At 30.8% G+C, this 20417-nt stretch overlaps 1 protein-coding gene across 1 annotated transcript in view; it reads right to left on the bottom strand.

Annotated features, from left to right (window-relative positions):
• Positions 1-2024: 2024 nt before the first annotated feature.
• LOC143042345 (uncharacterized) overlaps positions 2025-20417 on the bottom strand; it is a 44357-nt gene continuing 25964 nt past the window's right edge. Inside the window, exons 11-18 of the mRNA XM_076214621.1 lie at positions 18905-19120; positions 17133-17277; positions 11935-12100; positions 9098-9213; positions 8332-8417; positions 7177-7343; positions 5594-5813; positions 2025-4387 (exon numbers count right to left, since the gene is read on the bottom strand). Of these exons, the coding sequence (XP_076070736.1) occupies positions 4366-4387; positions 5594-5813; positions 7177-7343; positions 8332-8417; positions 9098-9213; positions 11935-12100; positions 17133-17277; positions 18905-19120 (1138 nt within the window). The 3' untranslated portion in view covers positions 2025-4365. The remainder of the gene's footprint in view (positions 4388-5593; positions 5814-7176; positions 7344-8331; positions 8418-9097; positions 9214-11934; positions 12101-17132; positions 17278-18904; positions 19121-20417) is intronic.

The raw sequence follows: 20417 nt of genomic DNA, 5'->3' as shown, positions 1-20417 counted from the left end.
GACATAGAATGTGTGTGGTTTTTTTTTTGGTTATTCGAAAGTGGTGGTCGTGGTGAGTTGTAATAAGGACTTTTCGCGTCATCATCATAATGGAGGTCCACTACCATTTTTTAACATGATCTAAAACGTACATGTAGTGAACACAAGTAGTCGTAGTAGATATGTCAGAAAGTCGTAGTAAGGATGCAATAAGACCTATATATATATAGGTGCAAAAGCATTTTATTGGAAACGTGTTACAATCGGCGAAGCAAATAGCAACTATTTTGCTGCGACCTAACTGAGACTTGACTGAGACTATCAGGATTTCACTACGTCTTTATCTCGCTTCTACTATGACATTGATACGATTATACTATAAAGATGAAGACAATGATACGCTGTTTTTACGCGCTTGTCGTCCTCAAAACGATTCTACTACGTCCTAAATTGCACGACCTCATTATGTTGATACATATACTTAGCACAACGACCTCTAAGCGTTGTTGATACCCTTACTGGCATGTTTTCTCAATGAAACGGGTGTAAAAGTGGTGATATTTATAGCATACAGAGTGTGGTAAGAACGTGATTGAGTCATGGTAGACTCATATTGAGATCGTAATGCGACCGGGAAAGTCTGTGTTGAAGCTTACATCTATTAATTAAGGGATGATAAGGTATCTTAGACGTAGCAAGGGCGTGACAAGATCGTTACTAAAACGTTCTACTGCCGTAACGGAACCATAGTTCGGGCCCCCTTTGATGTAGTTAAAAAAACTAAATATCAAACACGCTATCTTTGTGTCTGTGGCAGTGTGGGAAGGAACACTTTTTGTAATAGAGGTCATTTTCAACATTCATATTGTAGAATGTTTTTATTGATGGATTCCTGTATCATTAATATGTCACTCACATATTATTTAATCATATGAAACACTCATCATTGAGGATTAATTACTATTTTTTATATTTACAAGGATTAAACTACCTTTTTAGACAATTGCGTTAGGTCATAGGTTCTAACCTAGCCTGGTCAAAACCAAAGACTTTATAATAGATAGTTGCTGCTTTTTCGCTATCCACGCGGCATTAAAGAGTAAGAGCAAAGACTGGTCGACTCGGAGTCAGATTATCATTGTGTCCAAGTAGGTGATATGTCTTCCTGTGGACTACTACTTTATGAGCTAATACATTAAAAATTTGGTTCGTCGTGTCGGTGTTGTACAAGCAGGGTTAATATTCAAACACTGTATAACATTAACATGTTCTTAACTTGCCACAAGAAGTTAAGCAACCCTCTATCATCATCATGTTCAAATAGTCGACAGTATCTCTTACAGAACAGTGACTCATAGTAGAATACTGTAGAAAACTATTATAAGTTATGTGGATGTAAGATGTGTGGTATGAGTGCCAATGAGACAACTCTCCATCCAAGAAACAATTTATAAAAGGTACAGCCTTCAACACAGAGCCTTGGCTCACACCGAACAGCAAGCTATAAAGGACCCAAAAATATACTAGACAATAAGTGTAAAACCATTACAAATGGGAAACAAAACCAACGGTCTAATTATAGAAAAAATATGGTTCGCTACTGACCCACTACGGATCGAGAGAGAGTTAGTAAAATCCGTAGGGGTGAGGCCGGAGTCCAATTCCCCTCTGGATTTGAATCACCTTCTTTGATCCGTAGGGGGTAAGTAGTTAACCGTATAACGAATTTATCGCTCGATGAACTTTTTCTGCTGCGTTTTGTTAAAAAATAAACAATGAAACACAAATCATTTATATATGACGTCACCATTAGGAGTAGACGTGATGTCATGCGCCACCTATGAAATTTACTAATCATCTTTACGGATCCATAGGGGGTCACTACGTGACGGTTTCAAACCAATCAAATCGGGATTATTTATTTGGGTGCAATAAGTGTCTTTGTATTTTTCCTACGTTTAATAAAAGGTAATATATCCGTGTTTGTTTCTCTAGTCGCAGTAAATGTGAACATTAAGTGTGACTATTGTATTTTATTACTAATAAGCATATACAGTATATGTCAAACGATACAGAACCAAAAAGCATTATACATATAAAAAAAGACCAATCATGAATTAAAAAGTATTTAAAAAATAATAATACAAATATAGAAATAACTATCACGAATATCATACATTACTATGAGTTCTCTTTAAATATTTAAAAACTACAATGAACAATTTCCAATTGCAAAATTTTAATAAAAATTATACCAATACGACAGTTTGCAGTTATGCATGATTTAAAAGTGAAAAACAACTATACTATACTTTGCTGAACATTATTGCTGTTTACAGTTTATCTCTATCTATAATAGTATTCAAGATAATAACCAAATCCAGCAAAAATTATTTAAAAATTACTAATTGTTGGGCAGCAACCCATTACACAGTTGCCAAATTCATCAGAATATTTCAGGGCAGATAGATGAACAATTAAACTTCTTGTCAAATTTGCTCTAAATGCGTTGGTTTCAGAGTTATAAGCCAAAATCTACATTTTACCCCTATGTTTTATGTTTAGCCATGACGGCCATCTTGGTTGATTGTCTGGGTCACTGAACACATTTTTTTTAAAGAAAATACCCTAATAATGATTGTGGCTAAGTTTGGTTAAATTTGGTCGAGTAGTTCAGGAAAATAATTTTGTAAAAGATTATAAAAAGTGACTATAAAGGGCAATAACTCCTGTAGGGTTCACATGACTATTTTGGTCATGTTGACTTATTTGTAGATCTTACTTTGCTGAACATTATTGCTGTTTACAATTTATCTCTATCTATAATAATATTCAAGATAATAACAAAAAACGTCAAAATTTCCTTAACATTACCAATTTAGGTGCTGCAACCCAACAATCGGTTGTCCGAGTATCTGAAAATTTTAAGGCAGATAGATCTGGACCTGATAAACACTCTAGCCCCGTCAGATATGCTCTAACTGCTTTGGTTTTAGAGTTATAAGTCAAAGTCTACATTTTACCCCTATGTTCTATTTTTAGCCATGGCGGCCATCTTGATTGGTTGGATACCCCAATGATGATTGTGGCCATCTAGTTAAGTTTGGCCCAATAGTTTAAGAGGAGAAGATTTTTGTAAAAATTAACGACGGCGGCCGAACTAAAAAGGCATATCTTTTTTTCTTAGCTAATCTGCTTATCAATTATATAAACGATAAATTTGGAAGCGTGTTATTCCTGATACATGTGACATGAGAAACAAAATGCTCTTAGTAAACATAATAATGGTGCATTGTACCTTAATAAATAAATTTTCTATGATACTTATATACTGGCTATAAATACATATAGTATGTTGTGAGTAAAAATAGACTGATGACATAAGACACGGTAAAATATACTTTTAATCTTTATTGAGGGGAAAACAATTGTCAAACTCTCGTAATAATAAATCAACGACTAGTACATAACTATAACATAATGCTCAAAAATTTGTAACAATAAACTAAAAAATATATATGTTTTAAAGTAGAGGCGAGATACCAAAGGGAAAAATCATATTTATGAAATATTCAATAATGATACCTAGCCAAGACTTGCAAACTGTTAAAGCTTGTTAGAAATTCTGCAAAATATTTATCAGCAAAAATGAAAATAACAAATAAATAACAAATAACAACAGTATACTAAAAAGCAACATAGAATAAAGCAAGAAAAACCTAGGCGACCTTAGTTGCTCTGGACGGATAACCACAACCTGTTTCACATGAGGTACCCGTCGTGTTGCATGCTCATGAAAGAACAGACCCGTATAGTATAAATAATCAATGGACAAGTTTATTATAAATAATTACAAACCCAAAACATTCACTACTGTAAAAGGTAAATAAAAAAATATTAATATTTAGATCAATAAGGACCGAATGAATAATGAACTACAAAATCGACCATATATCTAGTCAAAATGTTAGTATTGTGACATTTGAGTATACCCGTAATCTTCGTCTGGGAGTAAAACAAGTTCTGCATGCCCAACTTAGAAATTATGTGTCATCTATGTGCTGTATCGATACTATCTATTATTATAATCATAAAATGACACTAAATTGAACATTAGTCGCTTGTTGCCTTTATAGTTACACGTGATATACCTCATCGTGTTGTACAGCACCTATATGCCACAAAGTTTCCCAGTTATGCATGCAACGATTTGTTTTTTACTCTCACAAGAAGATTAATTCTCACTTGCTAATCACTAAACAAACAAAAATTAATTCTCATATGATTCTACGAATAATTATTAAACACTAATATAATGTGGTCGCTCTACAGCATAAAGTACACTTTTGTCAATGTCACTTGATACTAGGATCGTATAGAAGGCCATCAAATCAAATTTGGCTTCCGTCTGTAAAATAAAGATTTAACATATGTCTTCTGCATCATGAATTTTGTCTTGTATGAAATATTTAACTTTTTTCGTTTCCGTTGAAGGTAAACCTAGCAAAGAGATTCGGACGCATGATCATTATATACTTTTTTTCATTTTTACGGAAGTAAATTTTCTCTAAAACAATTCAGTCTGCTATTTAGAAATAAACTTGTCAATAGTAATACCTTAGGAATTCACTTTAGAAACTCGTTCTATAGTTCTGCCTGCAAATCGGCATGACCTGAATAGTATATACTTGTTTTTTTCTGCTATAACATTTAAACATGTTATGCATAGATGATATCACACTGATTAGTCTAAAACAAATTACAGAGTCATGGGAAAACCCATAAGACAATAACGATTTGCAGAGGACAACATAGAAAACTAGAGACTAAGCAATATAATTTCCATTCAAAACTGGTGTCGATTTTGGGTTCTCCGAAAAGGATGATCAGATTCTGCGCTTGATATGTGACCCCGAAGTGTTACTAGTGTAAGGACAAACATAAACTTTTGTACACAATGGTCATACTGTATTAAGTTAGAAGTGAATATAATCCTTTTACAAGTCAGACGACAACAAATATAGGAACTCACCTGCGATTTGAGTCTTGTGTACTTGGTAAACACGTTAACTCATTGTGAATAACCCTTCTTAATCTTTTTTTTATATAACAAAATTGAAAAAAGACAGTGTTTTTTAAGTGCTGAAGTTACAAATTATAAAAATAACATTTGAAAATGAACGGAACTTCATCGTACTTCCCACAATCAACATTGTATATACGAAAATTTAAGTTTACTACTTAACTATAAAAAATAATTTCTATTTTATCACTCTAACGTCTGAACTGTTGAGGATTTTTTTTTTGTTATTTCTGTTTCAAAGAATTTAAGATATTTTTATAACAAAGTCACTGCCCAACATTTTGATTAAAATTCCACGTTGATTCGTCCAGTCAATTGAATATATTTGCTATTAATTTTTGCTGTTATTCAGATGGTTTTCTATATCATAAAACATATTAAACTTTTAACTATGGTGACCAATTTGGACAGAAGATAATTTTTTTCTCACATGAAATGCTCTACTTTTTTTAATCAGACATTGCACTGGTAAATCTTAATGTCGTAACATAAAAAAAGGATATCGATCTAAGAGTAAATTATTTCATGTACCTTGAGTATAAAAGTTGGTCATTAATAATGTTGTAAGTCTTCCCAAGAGTGGTAGACAAGGTATATGTACAGCGAACAATAAAATCAGCCAGAAAGTCCACAGGGGTCATCTCAATATTACAGTCAACATCAGTTGCAATTTCATATTTGGCACATGCTTCAAGCACTACTAAATTCTGATGATTCCAGACTCCCCGGTCAATGTCAACAGCAATATTACCTGTCAAAGATGTGAATGATTCATGAATGTCAAATCTAAATGATTTTGTAATGTGTGCGTCCTGTCTCAAGACATAATCAAGTTTACGTTTAGACCGATATGAATATATAAAGGTTGAACTTAAATCAATTCAGTTGTACACATGTTATCTTTTGTTTTGTACTAAGAAGTAATCAAATTCAGTTCGAAAGGGTCAGATGATGCTTAAATCAACCTTTCTAATAGAGGAAAAATTAATCACTAAAATACTATCTGTATTTGTCTAGTTTGAAATTCTCTTACAATTTAGTCATTATAATATTATTTTAAGCATAGAAAATAACAATTAGTCTAACTCTGTATATCTTATACTTTCTGTTCAAATAAACATGGGGACTGATAATTGGTATATTTTTCATGAGTGTATTGTTTATATTAATACAATATCCATTGAAAAGTAAAGATTGTTGTGTGTTTTTGCTTAGCACAATAGAAAAGATATACGAGGAAAACATAGCAAACATTGTCAATTTGTTTTGAATATTAGATGATCTGAACTTATACAATACTGTTTCTCCTGTTTCAACAAGTACAATATAAAAATAACATCTAATTGTGGTAGAGCATACTACAGAAAAGACTGTTTGTGACGTCTTTTTTTCTCTTTGCTGGGGTACTGCATGTACTATATCTCTGACATGTTTTAGTCATACTTCCTTATCTCAAACTATTTTTTCTTTCATGCAATGCGCTTTCCATTTTTTTATACAATACAAAAACTTTTTAAAAAAACCCTATATACTTTTTATAATTACAATTCGCCTTTTCTTCACACGACGACCGTTAAGAAATAGTTTTCATAGACACACATTTGGCAAAATATTTACTCATTTATATAATTTATGCCATATTTCTCATATAACTTTCATAAATTACCTTTCCTCAAATTTTGCCAATAAATAGTTAATATTTCCACTTCAATTGAAGTGTTTCTGATGGTTTTTTTTACAAACAAGCATATAATTATATACTCTTCTTTGTATTTCAAGTCGTAAATATTTCCATACATTTCAGTAGTAAAACCGCTTTTCAAAATGCATAAATCGATTGAGAAAAAACAAATTCCGGGTTTCAAAATAGAGAAGCATTTGTTTGAAGTATGTACTTAACATTTCCCTTTTTAGCAAGACATATGTAGATACAATACAAAACAACCTATATTTAATACAAATTGTCAAATCCCTCCAAACGTTTTCAAATTTACTATAAAGGATTATATCTGATTATTTTCAAAAATTTTATAAGATGGCTTATGCGTACACCTTTATTTCTTTTCATTTCCAACTGCAATAGACATAGAGATAGACTGCAGTGTTCATATTACCTAATCTATAGATAACACAAGGAATTGCTTTCTTTCGTGCGATATGGATCAATTGTTCTGCTACCCACTTCGATTTTGAGTATCCATCTATTAATTTTGTATCAAAGTGCTCTATGTTTTCATCTTCGGAACAATCTAGGTTTCCATCAGGGAAGACCGAATTAGTACTACAAATACAAAACTCAAAAGTTCAAAAGGTAATAAGGTAATACTTTTTCCTAGATAACAGCGTACTATACACGTAATATATAGATACGATACATATTGGTTTATTTTATATGAATTGTCACATCCACTATCAACGTTTAACATGTTTAACTAACCTGGGTATTTGATTGTAATAATCTATTGCTTTCAAGACTTTGGTTAGGAGTTGTAATAAAACCAAAAATGAATGTATTCTCTAAAGTATGAGCTCTTCGAAGTATTTATACCTTTGGAAATGATATGTGGAAACTATTAAAAAAACGATAATATTGTTTTGTGTAAAGATAAAACTTGTTTATCATGACACATTATTTGTTTGCTGTTAAAAAGAAAGATCCTCGTCATTTTCATTTGACAAATTGTGTTAACTCTGTTGGGTATGTGATTATTATTTTGTCATTGTGCTTAAACCATGTAATCATTTAGTATGGACTTTTTATTTGAAGCCACTGTTTTTGGACTTCTGATTTTTTAAAAACCTTTTCTCACTGCTGGGGTACTACAAGTACTATCTGAAAAATGCATACATGTCTTTTTATTTATACTTTATTGTTTCAAATTGTTATTAATCATGCAACGCCATTTTCAATTCTTTTAACAATATCTAAATTTTCTATAAATGCTAAAAATAAAAATTCAAATGTTCTCCACCTGAATACAGTAAAGATATATTCTTCGTAAATACATGTTTTTTTTTCAATTTTATAGTTCATTCCATATTTCTCATATACATTGTATTTCTCCCTTTTCTAACTTAGATTTTTCCATTAAATAGTTCAACTTCTCGTTTAAAGTTTAAGGAGTTTGTTATGTTTACTTGTATAACATTCACATATATAATTGTACTTCTATTTATCCCAGTTTCCATTACAAATGACAGCATTTGTTTCAAGATGTTGCTCAATAAAAAAAAATACACATGTAGATAACAATATATATTACATGTACCTGATATAATGTATTGGTTTTATTTTACCAGTACATGAGAACATCACAACATGTTCTGTTCCAGTCACATTGGGAAATACAAAAGCCTGAAACAAATGAATTTGTATCAATTAAATCACCAAGCAAGCCACCTACGTCTGTTTATTTAAATTAGGTACAACATTTAAAGTCTACAGACCTTGCGTGTATCATTAGAAATGGAATACAACCACTTTCCTACAACGTCAAACTAGTATGAAAATAGAAAATATCATTATGCAATGCAGGATTGGCAAATACGAATTTGAGTGTTTGGATATCTTTGTAAAAATTTTACTTCAGTGTTATGATTTATTTTTAATATAAATTGGATTTTTACCAGTGATTTGATATACAGCAAAATTGTTCAAACTGATATTTTCTTTAAAATGTATATGTTACTGAAAAGTCAATTATTGAAAGCTTATTAGTTTTCTTGCAGTGTACGTTTAATTCTTAAATATCATAATAAATTCCTTCAAATACAGCAACACTTTATACAATGCCATATAAAGACGTAACGCCAACGTACATTTTCAATAGTTTTTTATGTGTACATTTGTTTTAAAATTCTAATTTCATGTATTTTAACAACTAAATATTGGTCTAAACGTCTTAATATGCTACCATCATATGACCTTTCTATAGATATTAAACCGTTTGTATGTGAATTTTAATACAAATATGCTACGTACATACATGACATATATAAACTATTCTTGTCATTTAGATAAAATATATACTTTACCGGATAAGGTTGGTCTCTGTTCATATAAGCTGCAGCATGTATGATGAAATCTATATCACTTGATTGAGTATGATATGTTTCATCCGTCATACCAAATTTCATCAATGATACATCTCCTTTAACAAATATTCTAAGTTAATGTTTACGTTAATTTCTAATGTGGCAAAGATACTACATTTTCAATAAAATACTTTCTATTTATTATGACCTTGTTTTTTAAATAACCAATATTAAAGTTTGATAATTTAAGTAGAGTTGCCAAAACGTTGTTGCTCGTATATTAAATGTTCAATAGTAGGATTCGCACCTTTTTATTCTAAATAAGGCCAGTTCAACCGTGATCCTTTTTTTCCACAAACAAGAGCGGACATACCTAAACAAATGTCAATCATACATAGAATTAATGCAGATAACACTTAACACGGCGAAAAGACAAACAACAACAACAAAACATTCATAAAAACTAGTATCTCAATTGTTTGTAAAACAATTGAAAGGTCTTTCCAGTAAACGTGATGTTTTTGTAATGTACTTTGTACCACCTTTCGTTTGATATATGACAAGCATACCTTCTGAAACTGAAGCTTTTAACACTTAATGACCTCATCCGCCTACATTTTCGAGATCGGAAGTATGATATGTGTAACAAAGACTTGATGATCCTTCATTTGATATGTTACAACGCCATGTTCTAGAAAGTTTGATTTTGGCACTTAATAACCCCATCCAAGTAATTATGGGAGGTCAGGAATTTGATATTTCAAATGTACACAACATGACCTTTCATTTGATATAAAACAACCCTATCTTAAAAGAAAATTGAGTTTTTTTTGCACTCAATGAACCCACCAACCAATTTTTTGGGGATGTCAATTTAAAATTTGAAATGTATTCTTTATGTTCTTTCATTTGATATGCGACAACCTTACCACCTGAAAAATTTGAATTTTTGCACTAAATGACCCCACCCGTCCCCCTGGGATGAGAAGGCGGTTTAAAATTTCATTTTTAAGTAGAGTTTATTAAGACCTTCAATTTGATATATAAGATGACCCCATTTGACAAAGTGCCAAAAATGATGCAATATCAACTATATAGATAGAAGTTATGAAACTTACAAAGTCAATTCAAAACATGAAAATTTCAAATTGATTTTTTGGTGTTTTTTTCCATGAAGGTTTTTGGTATTTGGTCAAAAATATACCTATGTTTACTTCTTCAATTTCTTAAACATTTTAAGTGGAAAGCTGTTGTTGATTCAGAAATACAAGCCTCCACTCGCAAAATTTAAAACTGCATTATCTCTAAAACGATAATAGATATCTAAAATCTGTTAAATGATAAAACATCTACAGCTAAAGGACATTATAGAAAAATAAATTGGTACAATTTCAAAGTCCATCAAGGTCACAATGAATAATCAAATACCAAACTTGAGAACCGGAAAACGTAGAGACATGGGACTACCACCATTTAACTCAGGACCACTTAACCTTTGAAATATCACAAAGTCAAGGTCATAGTATACTGTGAAGGTCAAGGTGAAATTTCATCATGACCTTTCATTGATCTCAAATTGAAGGTCTTGACTTACTAATCATCTTTGCAGCTTATAGTACATTGATATCTGTGACCTTTAAAAAGATATGCACACAAAACTATATTTTTAAGAATCATCCCGTTGTAACTTTTAAACAGACGGTCGGACAATTTTTGAATTATTGTATAAAACGAAGAGCTTGTCGAGAGGAACAATTTATACGCTGTATGTATGCAGCAAAGTCTTATCGTTTTCCTAATATGTAAGCTTGAAATTGCAGCGTAATTTTTTTTTGCACTCAGTGACCTTTGACATTGGGTGCATATTAAAGGTCATATGAATTAAAGATTATTGGTAAAGGTTCCAACCCTCTATTACTTCTGGTTTTCGAAATAGAATAACTCCTTATAAGGCTTAGTAACAAATAAATTGTTTATGTTTATAAACATTGCCATCTGTTCTTGTACATGCTGCCATTTTCAAATCGATTCTATCTCTAATACTTTTAAAGCAAAATGCAAATAAAAGAGATTGCTTCAAGGGGACATAACTCTGAAAAGGGATGATAATTTTTTAGGCAGCCTCATATGGTAATACATTATGATGACGTCTACCTATTGTCCAGATAAGGTCATGATATCTTTCAAAACAACAAGGGAGACCATGTCGAAAAAAAAACAATGAAAGGGAGATAACTTCTAAAGGGGATGATGAAATCCTACACAGCCTCATCTGGTCATACTTCATGATGAGGTCTACCGATGGTCCATATTTGGTCTTGATAACTCCAATAGAAATGAGGGGAGGCCATGTCAAACAAATGCTAGATGAAAAACAAATCATTCGTCAAAAAACACTGGAGGTGTAAGCCTGCTTGAGTGTACTGCTCATCGTGTTACACCGTCGTAATACAGAAACATTTAAACATGGCAACGTTAAAACTGACGAACAAAGATCTAGAATGTGGCTATCACAAGTGGAGCATATTCCTGGTCATCGGTGACACAAGCATTTGATAACGGCTAATACAATTCATTCAAACTTGAATTTGAACTATAATGATTCTACTTTTACAAATGTGACTAATATCAGATATCAGATGGAGAGTCTCATTAGCACTTATACCACATGTTCTAATATCTATATAATCATACATATAGTAGTAAAAACATTTAAATGCTTTTAATAAGAAATTTAACTTAGTTCGATATTTTTCATAACTTTCTTATTATTTTAAAATATATGAGATTCTATAAGATTATTCTGTAGATTTTTCATTTAAACAATAATATCCTACCTTGTATAATATCTACTCTTCTTGCAAACTTGGACTGCACCAAAGTTTGTTTTTCTGAAGTAGTGCCTTGATATGGTGGCAATATTCCAAACCGACGTAATGACTTTTCAAGTCTTTCGTCTGGTGTCGTGTCTTGTACTTCCCTTATCAAACATATTATTGTACACTGAAACAATATAAAAACTACAAACAAACTGAACATCATAATCTCCTTTGGGTTTATCCTTAATGATGATTACATTATATCGGCATTATATCACAACTATAACATTCGCTGGATTGGCCGTCATGTTTCAAACCAGTTGTCTTTATATAAACATGATTAACACGCCGGAACAGTGTACAAAACAACAACAGTATTAAAAAAGAAATCATTGACCTGAATTGCAATGAGAAAAGGGCATAGCATTACTACGAAATACAAGATACATTTCCAGAAGAAACAGAGGACAACATATCTGGATTAATATTTTTTTAAGTGGTGTCCATTTATAAAAAGGGAATGCTTCAATTTTTAATAATTCAAAATACAATTAAAAAAGAGTTTTTTCTCTGTGTTTATATATATGAATTTGTATATTTCATACAACTACCAATGATATTGCGCTTCAAACTATATATTTAGTGTCGCGATAATTAAGAAAAATAGAATAACACTATTATGAAACTACACGACGCATATGAAGATGGTAATCTGGTGGGATTGGATAATTATATTAAAGACAAGATTTTCTGATAGTTATTAATGGGTAAAATATTATCAAGAGGGACAATTTGTAATAATTTACTATGATAAGAATTTTGTTTACCAATTTAGAGAAATATACCCGGTTCTTAAACGTTTTACGTGGAAAAGACGATACCAGTTTAAATTCTCAAAAACCTTTCATTTTGATTTAAAAAAAATCCTTATAGATTTAATACATATGTGAAGTAGGCATTCGCAATAGCTACATATCAGATCATTCACACTTGTAGCGAGAAAAAACAACTAGATAGTTTGCCTTTTAATACCAACATGTTCTTCAGTTTAAAAAAATGGTTTAAAGAACAGGTCTATTTCTGTTAACCGAATTACCATACATATAGATGACGCAGCAGAAAAAAAGATTGAAAATGTATCCTAAATAAGGGTGTGAGAAATTTGACAAAAATACAGTTCCCAAGGTTTCAAACAATTCTTGGTCAAAATTATTTATTATAGTTTGACTACAAACTATATTTTCCTTAAAATGAACCTTGTAAACTGTAAACTATGTACATGTTGCATCGTGCCATCTTTACTATGGACCATTTAATTTTAAGGTTGTTTAAGAAATAATTCATGGGGGCTTGAATATATCGTGATTTTACCACGGGTTGGCCCTTTATGACAAATATTTTACCCTGAGCGATAGCGAGGGGTAAAATATCGGCATAAAGGGACAACCCGTGGTAAAATCTAGATATATTCAAGCCCCCATGAATTATTTCGATTCTAATAGGACATATACGGCAATTCTTTTGGATCGAAGCACTCTAGGTGGAGGACAATATTTGCCGTTCCCGTAAATAAACGCACTATTAAATTGGCGTAAAAGAACGGAGTAAACTGAATTAGTGACATGCTTAAACTATTTTCGATAACGTATTTAGATAGTTTTTGACGAATTTAAATGATAATGTACTTAAATGTATTATATGTATAAAAATAATTGGCTTACACCAGATTTTATCATCGTTTGTTTACGTTTTCTTGTTGTGATGATTTTAGGTTTCACTAGCGTGTATTTTCCCGTAAACTGCTTATATTCTTACGTCATCTTTCTATGACGTCGGGTACCTTATTCATAAAAAAGCATATATGACGTGGGAGAACAATCTGAACAGCTCTGGCAATATATTCATATTTTACCACGGTTGTGTACTCAAAGCGTTTGAAGGACGTCATGTTAGAATATCTTGTAGCCAACATATATGATATAAAACATGATAGTGCATATCAAAGTTTACTCATATACAGACATGTGTTTGTGCATAATAACTGTGTATTTATATAAATGTAGGAGTATGTCACAATATATATTTGTTCTGGTTATATTATTACATATGATATCAAATATTATTAATATTGATATTATATAAATGAAATCATTATGATCATACTTAATTCATACATATAATATGTAATAGCGTATTATGCTTACAAGTTTTAGCGTACTTGATTATTGCGCTCGAAGATAAATGGGTCATTCCTGTTAATATCTTCTAAAGGGGGTTTGATGGTCCTTTCAGAGGGGTGTAAAATTCATATATCTTAGGGGTGAAAATTTGGTTTTTTCATCTGACATGTACACTTATACCCAAAAAACTTCTGAGGGTCATGCAGAAGTAAATAATTTAAAATAAGTACATCTGAGGGGTTTCAAAAATGCCTATGTTAGATCTTAGGGGTGCTTCTGAAAGTAGACATTTACGTATCATGCATTATCTGGTATTGTATTTAAAATTCTGATGGGTACAATCCTTTCTGTAAAAAATTCTGATAGGTCTTTTTTTCCTATGAAAACCCATCCAACCAATATGAACAGAAACCCTACATCTGATAGGTCTTAAATTTTAGATCTGATAGGTAGTTTTTCATGATGTTTTTTTTCTGATACGTATAAGCAAAATTCTCCTCATCCATCCCCACCTGTTAGAAATTAACTGGAATGGCCCAATGTATAAACATATGCATTTTTTAAAACACAAGAATACCTGCAACCCTCACAAGGTTTATTTAAATGATTGTTGCTCTATTTGCTATACGTAGTTATTCTTACAAGTTTATTATTATATTGTAGTTATTACGATTGAGGAAACAATCTATTCATAGCTTGAAAAGAAAATGAAGAAATCAGATAATAATACTTTAACTTTATTTACAAGTAAATACTTCGATCATATGTTCAGGTGTTAAATATGACTTGTATAGAAAATTCCCAAAACTATTATATAATACAAAAATGTGTTGAAATCACATCCCTGCTTTGGCTGCAAAGCACATGCGTATCAATTGAAACTTTCATTCTTTATTAAAAAAAAACGAACAATATCAGTTTTATAACTTTCTACAAAGAAAAGAGATTTATTATCCAAATACAATTTTTACATTTCCCTATTTGTTTTTTTTTCTTTTCTCAATTCAGATTCCTTGACTGTACAAATGAAATATGAACTATGGTCATAGATACTCACCAAATAAAAATAATATCTACTAATAAGTAAACAAAAGACATTTACAAGTATTACTAAGCTAAAACTATCTGAAATATTGTCATTTTGCATGGGCATATTTAAGTTGTTGTCACTGATTGTATTGCACGGTGCCAATTTTTGTTGACGTAATAAGATATTGGTGTACATTCAAACAATAGTATATAATAAATAAGAATAGATAATGATACATTTATTTTAATATTGTTTCACATACTGATTGTACATTACACAATACATAATATAAATGTACATTACACAATACATAATATAAATGTACGTTAGAAAATTCAATGAAGAACAATGCTGTTGGATTATGAGACTCATATTTACAAACCATTTCAAATTGATAGGTTCATAACATTTCCTCAAACTATCGTTTTGGAAAATTATAAATATATTTATCATTTAAATTAAATTTTACAAATTTTACAATTTACAAATTCAATTAATAAATCTAAATGATCGATCAAAATGACTATCATTTAAATTCATTTAAATATCACATTCCACAAAGTAGTAGATTTACAGGGATAATTAAACTTTAAAAAATAGTATTCAAAGTAAATATAACGTTCGTTTCACAAAAGTATTACACACACCTTTGCTTGAAAATGCTATTCATAGTAACTGTTTTTAATCTAATTTCGAATCATCGTTGAAAAAAATTTGTTCAATGTAATTTGAACATTTAGAAATTAAAAGCCATCTGAACACATTTGTTCTTACAAATACACAAAGTTTGTTATAAACAGAAATTAGTGACATGCCATACTTTTTGGGGTCGGTAGATAACTGTAGGAATCGGTACACTGTTATGTTTATATATAAACGTACATCGTGTAAAACAATATAAAAAAACAACAACAAAAAAACAACTGCCTAGCTTCATATACAACCGGAGATTAAATTTATCTAATAAATAAAAGAATTATAACAGGTTTAGATCCAACGCTGCTATTTTCACACAAGTTCCCACCTTGTCGCACATAAGCATGGATAACATCACTAATGATTTTATTAAGGTTGGGAAATGTCCGAGTCCGTTAAAAATAAAAAAATAAAATTCAAATATCTCCATTAGAAAACAGAATTGCAAAGACGAAAACAAATGTAACTACGGTTGCTTGCTTCAATATCTTCGGAACAAAGGGAACAGTTTGAAAGATCTAAATACTGAAATATGTCAAAAATCCATATTCATAGATGTTTTAACACTTTCATGTATATAAATATTTCAAAATGGAAAACCAACTTTTCTGAAAGATGTTTGTATACAAAAATAAGGAGATAGAAATGATTGACAATGGGACAACTTAAGCTGAAGTGAAGTGGTTGTAAGTAATGATAGGCGACCGTATTGCCTTCAACAATGAGAACAATCCATATACGGTTTAATCATCTGTAGAATAAAATGGCCCCTATTGATGATTATACGTTGTTGTTTTTTAAAGACAGAAGAATCAACACATTTTTTTTCTCGATTTAAATAACTTTATAATCATAATAGAAGGTACAATATCATAAAATAATTGTATCTGACAAGTAAGTTTGTCTTATGGATAATTGTGTTGTTTTGATGCTATCTGGTGGTGGAATACCTTAGATTTCCGTGTCGTCGTTAAACACATTCATGGTTATATATCGGGTAATTTAAACACTTGTTTCTTCGAAAAGAAACAACTGTTCCTTAATCTGAGCATGGAACGAATACTTTATATCACAAGCTATAAATGTGGATACAAAAAATGAAAAACTAAGCGAATTAAATTGTTAATCCAGCATTGCACGACAAAATGTGTTGTATTTCAGTAAATAACACGTGAATAAATATAGATGAATCGTATCCAAATGTGTCGCAGTAGCAATCATGCCACATCTTTTTGTTTCAAAATTGATTTTAAAAAGTTTAAGATTTCTCTTGAAATAATTTTGTTGCAATGATTAAGCTTAAGCATTACCTCTGTTTGTAGTAACAGTTCTCTCAGTATGAAAGATCCAAGAAATCCAGTAGCACCTGTCAGTAAAACTTTTCCATGTGTGTAGTTTCTGTTATTATCTATGTTACTTTTTTGATACCAGAAAGCTTTTATTTTTTGATCGAAGCTACAAAAATCAGTAATTAAATTACATTTTTAAAACATACATACCCATGTTAAAATAATGTACCTTTAACGTAATACATGACGAAGAAATTTAGAACCTGCATTGATGGAGACAATATGTGTTCATAACTTGTAAGATATTGTATCAGCAGAATACAATAACACAGCAGACACAAAGAAATCTTCCGTCACAGTAAACTAAGATCGCATCACGTTGTTGTGTCGCAGTTAGAATTTGATTGTCAATAAAAACAAATTCAGATTAGAGTGAGGTCACGGTATGAGCGGAATTGTTATTTCCACGATGCTACTACGTCCTCAGTATGCTTCTTCAACGAGCCCGCTACGATTAAACACGCTTATTCACGATTATCATGATCTTCATAGGTTAATCACGTTCCCACTCCGACCATATCACGAGGTATTCACTTGCAGCACAACATTACCACGCTCTGTATACGATAATAGCTTGCTCTTGCTACGATAATTCTACGATCTTACCCCGTTCATTCCGCGAGCTAACTAATTCCAATTGTCATTAATACTTATAATTATCGACAACAGCACGGTCATGCCACCAGCAGCGACAATAATTAAGCTTTCCCTACACCCTCGCTATACGATGGTACAGCGAACTTTCCTATTTTCCCACGACCTTCCTGCGATATCGTTTCGCTTCTTCTACGACCTGACTTACAATATCTTGGAATATTCTCAAACGATTCGGAAAGGAAAAACCCTAACTAAGAAGCTTAATTTACGTTAAAACAGTTTTCTACTAAAATGTAATTTTGTTAAATTATAAAGACTAGTTACCCATGTCTACTAATTCTATTTGATATTAAAAGATCTAGATGAGCATGCAATTTTAAGTGTACATAGTCAGTATAGTCGGTTTCAAGGCAGAAAATTTCGCATGGGATTATTTAAATTATACAATAATTGTTCAACGACAAAAACAATATGAAGAAAGCTCATAACAACAAAGTATGCAAATACCTTATTTAGCAGTTCCATTATTACATATTCTTTTGATTCAACAGACTTGAGTATTTTTGTTTCATTTTTAAAATAACAATAAATGATTAATGAAAACTTAAAATATCTATCAAAAATAAAACAGCAGAATATTCTCTTTCATGTAAGTGTGAAAATGGAAATTTATTTTTACATAAAGAAGAAGGGGAAGAAAGGGGGTATTTGTTTCTTTTTTGAAAAAAGTACTGTAACATGTATAAATTGAGCAAGAAATTATTACCAACAACCAGAAATGTATTTTTAACGAAAATAATATGTTCAAGCATTTAGATGATATATGTATACACGTTTTAAATAGAAATTATACATGTTATAGAATCCGCAGTAAACGATAACACAAAACACCGGAAAGATATCCCATTGTGTAAATCATCAGATAAGCGAAGCTCACTTCACAAAATTGCACTTTGTGAACCAGATTATCTTTCTTTTTTTCTTCAGAATACTATTATGAGTACATGTACTCACTAAAATAAACAAATGCAAAAAATATGCTATTGCAGACACCCTTTAACAAATAATTTCAAACAGCAATAGAATAAATAAGATGAAATTACTTTACAAATTTTGAAACATTAAACACTCCTTACCTATTTATATTCCTCAACTTATGTCTGTTGACTTCATCCTTGAGATTAACTGTCAATTCGGATCTAATGAGCTCTTCCGTCTTGTTGTTTTTCTTTGCTTCTATATACTGACTCAGTTGTTTAATGTTTGTGTATATGTATAAGTCAGAAACATGTAGATCAACTTGAAATTTTTTTTCTAATTTTGTCATAAGATCTGCAGCGAGCAACGAATTTCTGGAAACAAAACATGGTTCATCTTAATATTCCCATACAAATAAAGAACAAGGAATGCATGAGTATAGTCTGACATGTTTGGAAAATGATTGAGGCTGACGATCATGAACATGATGAAGTTAAAGATGTACACCTCTGAGGAGCCACACATTTCTAGATAAAACTTTTTTTCTAAACCTGATTTTTGGGGTTATATGACTGATAAAAAATAGTAAGTGAAGAAACAATCATATGGTGGTGCACTTTTTTTTGCTTCAGCCTTTTGAAAGTACATAATTTTGATGATTTTTCCATTTTTCATCAATTTTTACCCATTTTTGGGCAATTATCGTGAAAAAAATCACAGTTCTACAATTAAACTTGTTTTCATGCTCTCAATAAAGATGAAGTGGACCAATCTGAATAAATTCAACTAAAGAAACACTATTGGTAGGTGTTAATATAAGAAATTTTAACATATTTTGATGCTTTTCGTGTCAAATTTACCATGTTGTCATTTTTGTAAACTTGTGAATTTTTCTCAGTTTTGAGAACGAAATACATATTATTTCAACTTGATATACATGATTGAAAAAAAAAAAAAAATACATACAGTATCTAAGAAATTTGAAAAGAAAAAGTTATAAGGGATGTACATGTTTCTGGTAAATCATTTTTTGTAACCCTCACACATTCTCTCAAAATTTTCACTAAAAAAACTGACTAGATTAGTAATATAATCAGAAAATGCTATTACTCAGAAACTACGTATTTGAAATACACAATTCGATTATGATATTTATCAAATCCACTGCTATTTTCCACTTTTGACTATTGTTTTTGGAAATAATTTCAGAACGAGATTTCAATGAGACTGGATGAGACTGAAACGTCAGAAGAATTCTTCCTTAAAACAAAAATTTAGCAGATGTTGCTTAATTGAAAACTATCTAGTAATAAAATGTAAGATAACTGGTCTTGTCCGGTTTTATATGGTTAAACCTTTGGATTTGCTATCAATAACAACATGAACAATACCACCATATCGTATGAGTTGATCATATAGTTACATGTATTTAAAAAATAGATAGCGCACTTATTGTACATGATACACATTTGTAAATATGTATTATACATTTAACTACTCAAATGTATAACAATTTTGATATAGTGACTTATTTAATTTAATGTTATCTTTAGATAATCTTTAAAAAGTTAAGACTTATGATTTTTGTTGTTATGTGGATTAATTCATTAAATTGTTGTAGATGAAAATGTGCTTAGCATCACGTCTAGTGCAAATCACCAACCCTGTCTA

Source organism: Mytilus galloprovincialis, chromosome 8 (assembly GCF_965363235.1).
Source record: "Mytilus galloprovincialis chromosome 8, xbMytGall1.hap1.1, whole genome shotgun sequence".
Taxonomy (NCBI): domain Eukaryota; kingdom Metazoa; phylum Mollusca; class Bivalvia; order Mytilida; family Mytilidae; genus Mytilus; species Mytilus galloprovincialis.
Note: the sequence above shows the minus strand (reverse complement) of the source record. Positions and strands in the feature narration are given on the sequence as shown.